The 12,292-nt window shown below is 43.9% G+C and overlaps 1 protein-coding gene across 1 annotated transcript in view; it reads right to left on the bottom strand.

Annotated features, from left to right (window-relative positions):
* Positions 1-12,292, bottom strand: part of LOC146072956 (uncharacterized) — a 67,032-nt gene that overhangs the window by 23,220 nt on the left and 31,520 nt on the right. Inside the window, exon 7 of the mRNA XM_083180127.1 lies at positions 7,909-7,983. Within this exon, the coding sequence (XP_083036253.1) occupies positions 7,909-7,983 (75 nt within the window). The remainder of the gene's footprint in view (positions 1-7,908; positions 7,984-12,292) is intronic.

Genomic DNA, 12,292 nt, shown 5'->3' with positions numbered 1-12,292 from the left:
GAGGCAGAAGAGAGACCCCACACAGTAAAGGGGAGCAGAGCGTGTGCCGGTGCCTGATGGCCAGAACACAGCGGGAGCTTGCGGCTCGTCTCTGCCCAGCTCCGCCCCCCACACCCGGCAATACAAGTAAGCAGACGAGCTGTGCAGTGGTTGCACGGCTCGTCCACCTTGAAAAAGTTCAGAGCGCTATAAGCGGCACCTCACCTATAGAAGAGCCAGGGTTCAGGGACGTGCTTTCTGCCTTTATGAAAGCTGCCCCTGTCACTGAGACAGCACCACTGTGCCCAATCACATCTGCCTCAGTGACAGGGGCGTGCTTTCATATAGGCAGAAAGCGCTTCCCTGTCACCGAGGCACTGCTATAGGTGCCGCCTATGCATCTTTTTTAAATGAGCTTTTACAGCTCGGTTCTCAGCCCTGCCCACTGCCCGCCCCTGTGTCTGTTACTTTAATATGGACAGCGGGAGGCACCGCTCTTGGTGCCTCCTAAGCTAATTTAAAAAAAAACCACACAGTAAAAATGATTGTAATAATACAAAGCATATGCTTATGACACATAATATGTGTCATAAGTATTTTCTTTGTATTGTATTGTTATATTAAACATTAATGACAGGGTAGGCACTGCCTCCCCTGACTGCACGTCCCTGCTTATTTGTATTTGTCAGCTGCCTGTTTCCCTTTTCCTCACATGTTCTATATCATCTGTTAAATGGTTCAAGATGTTCTTAGCTAACAGTTAGCTTTTTACCTGCATTTCTGATCTGTCCATAGCAGGTTTTCCCAACCAGGGTCCTCAAGGCACACTAACAGTCCAGGTTTTAGTGATATCCAGGTTTCAGCACAGGTGACTTAATTAGTACTTCAGCTCTTTTGATTTAACCACATGTATAGTACTGGATATCACTTATACCTGCCCTGTTAATGTGCCTTGTGGACCAACGTTAGGAATGCTTGTTCTATAGGGTGTTCTAATATGTTCTACAATATGTTTTCAATAGTAGAAAGAGCAAAAAAAACGTATACATTTCTTCTACTTGAATGTATATTGGGATAGCGGCAGTCAGGGTTCTCCAGGCAACGCCACTGCTCACATACAGGTCATAGATAATATGAGGCAAGATGTAATAGGGTGTGATTTTTAGCACGTCACATTTGTGATTTTTTTGGCCGAAAATCACAAATATAATAGGGTGCGATGTTTTAGAAAAGTCGGTCTTCGCATGTGATTTATTGACTGAGTCGGCGGCTGTCACTGCTGAGTGAGCAGAGCAATAGAGAGGACAGCGCTGGACAAGGTAAGTAGGCGTTATTTCTTGGTGTAAAATGGTGATTATTAAAGTTCTACCTTTCTGGTTGTGTGTGTTTCTGTTATATCCACATTCTTTTTAAAGAAGAACTACGAGACCCAGCGGGCACATTAATTCCCCCACATGTTGGGTCTCGTAGTTCTCCTGTCAAATGTAATGTGTGTTTATCTTTTTTTTAAACATATTAGCCTGGTGTCCACCACCCTGGGATGCCAGGGTCTTCCCCCTATTTTTGGAACCAGGACCGGTCCAAGAGCCTGATGCGGATTTCTTAAATACAGGGGCCCATACACATTTTGTCCCCCATATGTTAGAAACCAGTATCGGCTTAATGAGTCCAAGGCTGGTTTGGTTAAGGATGGGGGATCCTATGCCTTTTTTTTTATTTATTATTTACATTTTTACATATTTTTTTGGACAGAACCATGCACAGATCTCACTGATCTGTGCATAGTTCTGTCAAATTCGAAAGCCTGAACCTGGTCTAATTTTTTGGTAACATTTACCAAAAATCGCAGCATATTACATTTGCAAATTCTACACTTTATAATAGGAAAACATCTGGATGCAAATTGTAATGTGCAATTTTTTTTACATGCCAAAAAGTATGTTTTTTACCGCTAAATGTGCAAATGAATTAGCAATTCGCACCCTATTAGATGTGTGATTTTTGCAAAAATGCGCGCATTGGCCGTTTTTTTACCCAAAATTCGCACATGTCCAAAATTGCACCCTATTACCTTTCGCCCATGGTGTCATTTGGGTGAATCCAATGATTTTCTGTGGCTTTCTCTTACCGGAGGCAACAGCTACTGACATTACATACAAAAATTCCAGTGACCTCTTTCTCAAAAAATAATTAATTTTTTCATATTTTTTTTATTCAATTATTATTTATTAAAGAATCATCATACAGTTTGTGAAACCTTCTCTATACTATATTAAATTCTAGTGACAAATATTGGTATAAAAAAAGTCTGAGTGTGTTTATGACCAGAGAGGGCAGCAGTCAGGGTATGGGCAGAAGACTCAGGGGTAGATGTATGAAGCAGTGATAAGGGAGGAGAAGTTATAAAGTGCCTGGTACTTTATGACCAGCCAATCAGCTCCTGACTGTTCAGTTACAGGATGGGTTTAAAAAGGACCAGTCAGGAGCTGATTGGCCAGTGATAAAGTACCAGGTACTTTAACTTCTCCTCCCTTATCACTGCTTCATACATCTACCCCTCAGTGTGTGAAGCCTCACATCACACATGGTATATGCTGCAAATGGAATCATACAGCCACCATCATCACATGATGTAGTGCTCTGCTGTAGACCTGTAGGTTGTTACACTAAAGTCTGTCTCTTTCCCCACTTACCAACTATACCACATTGTGGAAAAGCATACCTCCCAACTGTCCCGATTCCAGTGGGACAGTCCCACTTTCTGGATATGGTCCTGCTGTCCAACCAATGGGTCACAGGGAGGAGAGCATTTGATCTTTGCTGCTCTGCAAAGCAGCCAGTGATCATTGTACAGGTGTGTATGCGCGCGGCTACTATCAGTGCATGGAGGGGAGCCACTGGGCAAGGCCCTTCTCCCTCCACTGGATTCTACACCCCAGGCCCCAAATCCTTTGCAGTCGTATTAGCACCTTCTGTCTCGGCAGGTCCTGATTTGGACCCTTTAAAAGTTGAGAGGTATGGAAAAGTTTTGTACATAATAATGTGTGGCATTGAGAATGAAGCAATTGGTTATACACAGTCATACTGCATACTGCATAGCGTGAATTTAAAAAAAAAATGTAATTCCATTTTAAGAATATGTTTTTAAGTTTCTGGAGGCAAACAGTTTTCTTACCGTCAATTTGGATACAGTCACTAGCACATCGTACATAACTATCTCAGCAGCTGCAAAAATTCCTTGCTGTAAGAAAAAAAAAGTAGTCATTGTAAATTTATATTGACAATAGATAATATATCATATAATCTGGTACTTTTATTTTCCTCAAAAAAATAAGAAAGATTATTACATTTCACCTTACATTTCTACTTGAAAAATAAATGCAGATACTGTATGTATTATGTAACTACTGGAGAAATCAGAATACACACATAAATGAAATTGAGTTATGTCAGAAGTGCACAATGCTGCAGGTGCTAAGTATGTGGCTCTGCTTCTGGCATTGTTCTGTTTTCCTTCATATTTTGTCACATGTGAGAGCCAATAAAACCCATCTAGATTCATCATACCTGTCCGGTTCAAATCTATCACCAAACAAACTAATTTTAGCTTCAAATTATTTAGTAAAGCTTCCTAGAAATAGCGCAACATTTTCAAGAATTTCTCTTGGCAGATGCTTCTCTCACTAAACAGCCTTTTTATATGTAATATAAACCCTGGTAACTGCACTTATAGACTATACAATTGTCACATACTATAACCAATGCCGAATTAAGGTCTGTGGGGGCCCTGGACAACAAAATTGTGGGGGCCCCCACAGACACCCCCCCCAGATGACAACCCCACAGCCCCATATGACACAGCGCGCCCCCCCCAGATGACACAGTGCCCCCCCCCAGATGAAACAGGTACCTGGTCAGACGGGCAGGGGGTCCTTGTAGCTATCCAGACAGTCAGTGCCGGGCCGGGGTCCCTGCCACGAATGGGAAGTCAGTTTCCGGGCACCTGCAGCAGATGGGAACTAGTAGCGGTATTGGCTACTAGTTTCCATCCACCGCATGGACCCCCGCCGCTGACTTCCCATTCGCGGCAGGGACCCCGCCCGGCACTGACTGCCGGGACAGCTGCAAGGACCCCCTGCCCGCCTGCCCTGCGCTGCACTACCCAAGCATGAGGCGATAGGAGCCCTACACTGGCAGCAGTGCTGGTGTTGAGGCCCCTAAATGTGTTGGGGCCCCGGGGTGACCGCCCCTGTCGCCCCATGCTTAATCCGTCACTGACAGTAACACTGTGATTGTGAGGTTATTTTCCTGTCTAATACCCCTCTCACACTGCACCTCCGACCCGGGATATTGCTGACTTAACGACTCGGGTTGAGATGCAGTTTGGAAGAACCAAACCGTATAACCCCGGGTCAAATTGCCGGTTTGCTCAACCCGGGTTATATGGTTATAAGAATTGCTAAACACGGGTCGTTCTCTGTTTAATGTGAATGCGCCGGACCCGGGCTGGAGCCATTATAACAATCCTGGCTCCAACCCATGTTGGCAATGTGAAAGCAATAAGCTGGATACAATCTTAAAATTAACAAAAGCAAGATGACATTTTTCCCAATAACTCAAGAATACATGATTTTCAAATGATCATGACACCAGTGTAAGGGTAAGTTTTTTTTTGGTACTTGTTTCCTAGCACGGCCACCCCGATTTACATCGGGGTGGTCGTGTCGGAAAAATCGCGTCGATCGCATCGCATGCGATTTGGTCGCATGCGATGCGATCGACGCGACCGACCCGATTTTTTGATTGAATGAAATGTAAATCGGGTCCCTGGGACCCGATTTTACATTGGATTCAATGTGAAATATTCCCTAGACCCCCAAATTTTACGACGTAAACCCCACCCCACGATAGACGCCAACCTGAAGCGTGGCGAGCGCAGCGAGCCCGCGAGGGGCGGCGGTGCGCGTCCTCCGACCTTTTCATTCCCCTACTATCCACGTCGGCGTGGAGTTGAGAATAGAATAGTGTGGCGAGCGCAGCGAGCCACCGAGCCCGAAGGGTGGCGAGCGCAGCGAGCCCCGCGAGGGGACGCGTATACCTGTGAAGTTATACGCGTCCCCTCGCGGGGCTCGCTGCGCTCGCCACGCTTCGGGCTCGGTGGCTCGCTGCGCTCGCCACACTATTCTATTCTCAACTCCACGCCGACGTGGATAGTAGGGGAATGAAAAGGTCGGAGGACGCGCACCGCCGCCCCTCGCGGGCTCGCTGCGCTCGCCACGCTTCGGGTTGGCGTCTATCGTGGGGTGACGACGGGGACATCTATAATGTGAAATGGGTCATATTGGCCCATTTCACATTTTTCACATTTTTTTAAAGGTGAGATGGACTTAATCAAGTCCATCTCATCTTGTGCCATTATAATATAAAAAAATATTTTAACATTGAAGCCTATGGCAAAATCAGGGGCATCGCGTCGGTCGCGTCGGGACCAATGTTAATGGTCCTGACCGACGCGATGCCCCCGATTTTGTACCTTTGCCGGCAAAATGGACCTGATTTCAAAGGAAATCGGGTCCATTGTGTGGATCGTGTACCTTAACTTAAAGGTACACGATCCACAAGATTGTGGCCGTGCTAGGAAACAAGTACCTTTTTTTTATTGTTTATCCATTGGTCTTCATACAGTAAAAGGTTTTGGCTTTTGAAAAGTACTACAGCATATCTCCCTGATGAGATGTCAAATAATTGATTAATTTGTCCTTTTAAAGTTGTATAAAATGTAATAAAAACCCAAAGCATTTAATCCAATCCAATTAGATTATAGGCAAATTTACTTTATTGATATCTGCAGGGCCGGTGCAATGTTTTTGGCACCCTACCCAAAACTTCAGCTTACTGCTACCACTGCTACATTGACTTTCCTGACCGCACATGAAAGTGTGGAGGTGACATTTTAGAAGTTAAACACCTGCCATTTGCATTAGGTTCACACTCTGAGTCATCCTTAAATTTGTGCCTTTCAGCTAGACTGGAGCTCCTAGTCAGCTGCCTAAATCAGTGATAAATTGATTGTCTACATGTCCATTAGTTAGCGTCCATGTGCCAGCATCTGTCAGTGTCCATTTGTCAGTGACTGTGTGTCAGCGACTGTTTGTCTGTCAGCATCTGTGTATCCATATGTCAGCACCCGTCTGTCACTGTGTCAGCATCCGTGTGTCAGTTTGTCTATCGGAGTCTGTCAGTGTTTCTATGCCTGTGTGCATCTGTGTGTCAATGTCTGTGTATCTAGGTCTATCAGTGTGTCAGTCTGTCTGTGTCAGCACCCATCTGTTAGCATCTGTGTGCCAGCGTATGTCTGTGAGTGTGTGTGTGTCAGCAGCTGTCTGCATGTCTGTATTTCAGCATCACTAGCCCAGCCTGCCTCACCAACTCTGCCACATTTCAGTGCAGTACATCATAGGATGGACACTAGAGGCCTGATTCAGAGTTGATCTGAAAAGCAACATTTTTCTGAAATGGACAAAACCATGTGCACTGCAGGAGGGGCAGATGTAACATGTGCAGAAAAAGTTAGATTTGGGGGGGTTATTTAGTTTCTGTGCAGGGTAAATACTGGCTGTTTTTTTTTTTTACACTGGAATACAGAATTCAGTTCGAACACACCCCACCCAATCACTGGGCTGCAGGATTTCAGAGCCAAACGATCAGGTAAACACCACAGCATCTGCATTACCATGCCCCTGTGCACTTCTGCCAATGCGCTCGCAGATGTACACACAGGAAAAATCATTCACTATCAAAGATCCAAGAGAAAAAAGGAGGCAGCTGATGATGTCAGTGGCCATCACTCCCAATGGCCATGGAATTCCATCCCCAAACACCCACAGCATGCCAACCACCCTGTATGAAGTCTGCGATGGCTAGTCATGACAGGCTTCTTTTAAAGGAATGGCTCACGCATGTTTAATGTGGGCCATAAGCATGCCATAATCCCTTTGTACAGAGCTGTAGATTTGCTAAATATATCAAAAACAGCTACATATTATTATTATTATTATATTAGTACACAATGTAACAATGCTGCTGTAAAGCTGGAAATGTACAACCTGATCATATACGGGTTGTTAAAAGTGATCAAATATGCGATCGTTTGTGCTTTAGGGAGCACATATGCTTACGACCCTAAGCAAAGTCGACAGCACCCGCGATACCACGCATCGTACCAATATACCTCACTATGTGCACACAATTGATCTCACGACCCAGGGGTATAACTAGAAATTTGTAGGCCCCATAGCAAAAGTTTGTAAGGGCCCCCATTTAGCAACTGATGGTGATAAATGTATGTAAAACATATTACTTAGTTAGTAAAGATGGGCCCCCCTCAGCTCTGGGCCCCATAGCAGCTGCGCCCCTTGCACCTATGGTAGTTACGCCTTTGGCATGACCCCTCAAAATTGTTCGTTCGGGCCCGATATTGTTCTGATACTATAGATGGCCACCTTAAGTCTACTGTAGGGTCAGAGGCTGTCAATGGAGTTTCATTTATTTTCTAGGGAGGTTAAATGTATTTCACATTCTGGTTATACAGGAAATTCCAGGGTACTTAAAATTTGGATATGGATAATGTGAACAATATGAAATGATAGGATATGTTATGGCATTCAAATTGTGTATGTTATTTTTTAACATCGGTCTTCATTTTTTGGCTACAATTTATTTTTTTAGTTCAATTTCCACAAAAGGCATGCACATTCTTAATTATGGTTTACACAATTCAATAAAAAAAAAAAAAAGAAAAAATTACACATTTGACAAAAAAAAAGAATCATGGTAGATCTACCTTAATATATATAGTGTGTGATATCCAGTAGTAAAAGGTATAATTTAACTTAATGAACATGTGAAAATACTGAATTGTGAACTTACCAGTGTAAACAAAAGAGAATCCGTAATAGGTTTAAAGTCTGGATTTAATGCACAGATTTTGGCAGGGTTTCCTTCCTGGAAACAAAAGTTTATAATATTATACATTTTTACTATTTACCGGAAGAGCCACCTTAACAGTAAACCTTTACTTACCGTATATACTCGAGTATAAGCCGACCCGAATATAAGCCGAGGCCCCTAATTTTGCCCCAAAAATCTGGGAAAACTTATTGACTCGAGTATAAGCCGGGGGTGGGAAACACAGCGGTTACTGGTAAATTACAAAATTAAAATAGATACCAATAAAACTACATTAATTGAGGCATCAGTAGGTTTTTGAACATGCACAGTATACATACACACACATGCACAGTATACATACACACACAGACATGCACAGTATACATACACGCACAAACATGCACAGTATACATTACATACACACACACAGACATGCACAGTACACATAGTGTGTAAAAAAACAGCATAAAGGTAATTTATTACAGCACATACCCAGAGCCCCCTCACTGCCCCCCCCCCCCATACACACACACACACACCAGAATTTATTTAACATTTCATGTTGGTACCTTTATTCACAGTACCGGTACTTTAATACTTTAAGACGCAGGACGGAGCAGAGCACCAGGCAGGAAGTGTCAACCTCTGACACTCCTGCGTGTGTCCGGCCCCTGCTCTGTCCTGCTGCAGCGCGGCGCCGGCGGGAGAACGGGCGGGCAAGGTAGGGAAGCCGGCGGGTGAGCTGGGAGAGCGGGCGGATAAGGCAGGGGAGCCGGCGGCAGCAGTGCACAGCTCCGGCGCTTTGTGATATGTCTGCGCCCGGAGCTAGTGTTCTGCCGGCTCCGCCGCTGCTAAAGATGTGTATTTTCCACTTGACTCGTGTATAAGCCGAGGAGGGGGTTTTCTGCCCAAAAAATTGGGCAGAAAAACTCGGCTTATACTCGAGTATATACGGTATATAATTTTGTGTTATTTGTATAGCACAATGAATATAATATTTTATATACAGTATATAGATTATTTCATAACCATTTCTGTTTTTCAGAGGTAAAATTATATTGAGCTAGATCTCATTTAAATGTAATGAATGTAAAAGTAAGAACTTTTACTACAGAAGTGTATTGGATAATGGGGCAGATGTATCATAGCAGCGCTTATCGCGCCGCTATGATACTTCCTGCTTCGCCTCAATAGCGAGGCGAAGCAGGAAGGGACATCGACAAGATGTATTAACATCTTGTCTGCCGAAGCGGGGGAGCGTTAACTCCCCCCTTCGGCGATGCCCCTTTCTGGAGATAGCGCATCAGTTAATACTGATGCGCTATCTCCTGTCCCCCGGCCGGCCGCACTGGGCATGCCCGGGATCTCGCTGTTCACGCGAGATCCCCAGCGCAGCCCACAGCTGACAGCAGGGACAGCGCTGTCCCTGCTGTTTACATAGGGCTTCGCCAGCCTGATGCTGGCGAAGCCAAAGCCGGCTTCGTGCGGAACAGTCAGCGATGCTGACCGTTCATACATTCGGCCTGCTATCATTTTGATAGCAGCGCCGATATGGACAGGGGCGCATAGCGCCCCTGTCCATTACCGCACGCTGGCTGCTTCATACATGGGGGAGAAGCGGTATCAGCGCACATAACGTGCGCTAATACCCCTTCTCCCCCATAACGAACGTTGATACATCTGCCCCACTATGTGCATTGACTTAGAAGCTTTCCATAAAGCTTATATAAATTACAGCAGGTTAAGTGATGTAAGTGGAAACAGAGCTCAGTATTCTATTGCAAAGTATCTCTGCTCATTAGTTTATGTGCCTGTCATACAACATACAATGCCAAGTTAATCTTATAACACCTGAAAAACTATCACGCATTAACAAACCAAGGTGAAGTTGTAAATTAGGAAATTCTTCTCATATTTTCTCTTAGAAACGCTGATGTAAAGGCAAATGCAGCACCTGAAGATAACTGCTACTTCTTGATGATTGCACAAAAAAAGAGAGGTTGAAAAAGGAAATGTGAAATGCTACAAGCAACAGACCTTAGTGTATATGTATGTATGTATGTATGTGTATATATATATATATATATATATATATATATATATATATATATATATATATATATATATATATATATATATATATATATATATAAGCTTGGAAAAGCACAAGTCAGTGATGATTACAAGAGAGGTATCAAGTGTTAGGAAAGCAAAAAAAAAGGATGGCCTTTAGGAAATATAATGAAAACGAATAGAATTATACTGTCATATGGAAAAAGGCTAAGAAGGCACAAGGCAAGGAGAAAATGGCTCAGTTGGTAGGTGAAGTGGGCAAAACTTTTTTTAGGTACAAAAGTGATAAGAAAAAAGCAAAAGAATGAATAACAAGACTTAAAACCAAGACTGATGGGTACATTTATTAAGATGGAAGCTTTATTTCAGATGTGATGTTGCTATGGGTAACCAATCAGAATCTACTTTTTATTTATTAAGCACCTTCTAGAAGATTATAATTGGAATCTGATTGGTTGCCCATAGCAACATCCCATCTTAAACAGAACTCAGTACAGTTAGAGGGTATGATTGACAGTACCGCAGCAAAAACAATAAACAGGCCCCTAGTTCCTTCAAGGCATTTAGGCTTCAGATAAGTAAGCTTTACGGACAATACCAGGGCCTGATTGAAGGTTCCAGGTGCCCTAGGCTAATATCCATGTAGCGCCCTTCATAATGCTGCTAAAAAGACATGTACAGTATGAGTGCTTAAGGACTCACCAGTCATACTGCCCATGTGCATGTAACAAGGTTTTTACAGCTGGCATCTATATAATAAGTTGAAGAGTGTGTGTGTGTGTGTTTGCTTGTCTGTTGCATTACGGACACACCGTGGCACTCAGCACCACCAAATTCAGCAACAAGGTACCTCTGGACCCAGTGGTGTGCACCTCTTTTTTGTGAAATTTCACTTAGAAATTTAAAAAACACCAAGGTTTAATTTTGCCTTTATTGATGATCTGGAAAAAAAAAAATAACGATCTGGGAAACTGATGACTAAGGAACAACTCCACACCTGATTTAATTGCTGTCCTTGAGTATGAATGACACATTCTAACATTATGGCGGAGGCTTTAAACAATTAGGAATAGTTGAGGATATACATATACCGCACATCACACACACACGTACACACACACACATAGCATGCAACATATATACATAGTGCACCTCACACACTTACACATTGGACAGATACACACAACAAAACACACACACACATAACACACCACATGCAGTACAACACAAACCCACATACACTACAACCAGTGGTGGTTCTTACCCTTTTGGAGGAGGGGTGCTGCCACAATGCGGGCCCCTCCTCCGTTGACGTCGCCACGCTCCCTGCACCTGCCGATCCCCTGAAAGGGGCCAGCGCATGCGCAGTTCATACATACTGCGCATGCGCTGGCCCAAGCCTCCTTGGGCTGCCTTTGCAGGGTCCAGCGCATGCGCAGTATCGTCTGCGGTACTGCGCATGCGCAGAACCCGTTTTGGTGGCTGCCCCACATTTGCGCACATAGAGGCATCCCGGAGGGAGGGAACACCTCCCAATAGGACTGCCTTGGGTGACTGGCAGATCCGACTTCCAATAGGAAGTCACTGCCAGTCACATTGAAGCCAGAGCAGTCTCACAGACTGCATCTGGCTTCAGTTAGGCAGAGACAGTGGCGGATTTTACCTGGGGGGGTGCAGCCCTGCAGCCCATAGGTTAAAACCGCCACTGACTACAACACACACACACAAAAACAGTACAACACACAGAACACACACACTTAAACATTGCCAGAATACGCACAGCACACAACACACACATATATGTAGTGCAACTCACACACTTACACATTGGACAGATACACACAACACACCACTCACAGTACAACACACACCCACATTCACTACAACACACACCCCAAAAACAGTACAACACACAGAACACACACACTTAAACATTGCACAGATACACACAGCACACTACACACACATACACATACTGTATATATATGTAGCACACCTCACACACTTACGCATTGTACAGATTCCCAACACATACACCCACATACACTACAACACACACAAAAACAGTACAACACACACAGAACACATAAAAAAATAATTGCATCATAGCATACCCTCCAACATTTTTTAACAGTCTATACCAGCAAATAAAAACTGTATCAAATATACAGTTTTTTCTTTTTTCCCCATATCCGTCTCTCTCCAGTCCTCCAGGCTGTCACTGCGCTCCCTGGCCGGTTGCACTGAGAAATCTCTGTCCTGGCCAATGCACCCATTACAAAGAGGGTAC

Source organism: Crinia signifera, chromosome 4 (assembly GCF_055691185.1).
Source record: "Crinia signifera chromosome 4, ASM5569118v1, whole genome shotgun sequence".
NCBI lineage: Eukaryota > Metazoa > Chordata > Amphibia > Anura > Myobatrachidae > Crinia > Crinia signifera.
The sequence above is the reverse complement of the archived record's forward strand: the minus strand, read 5'-3'. Positions and strand labels throughout refer to the sequence as shown.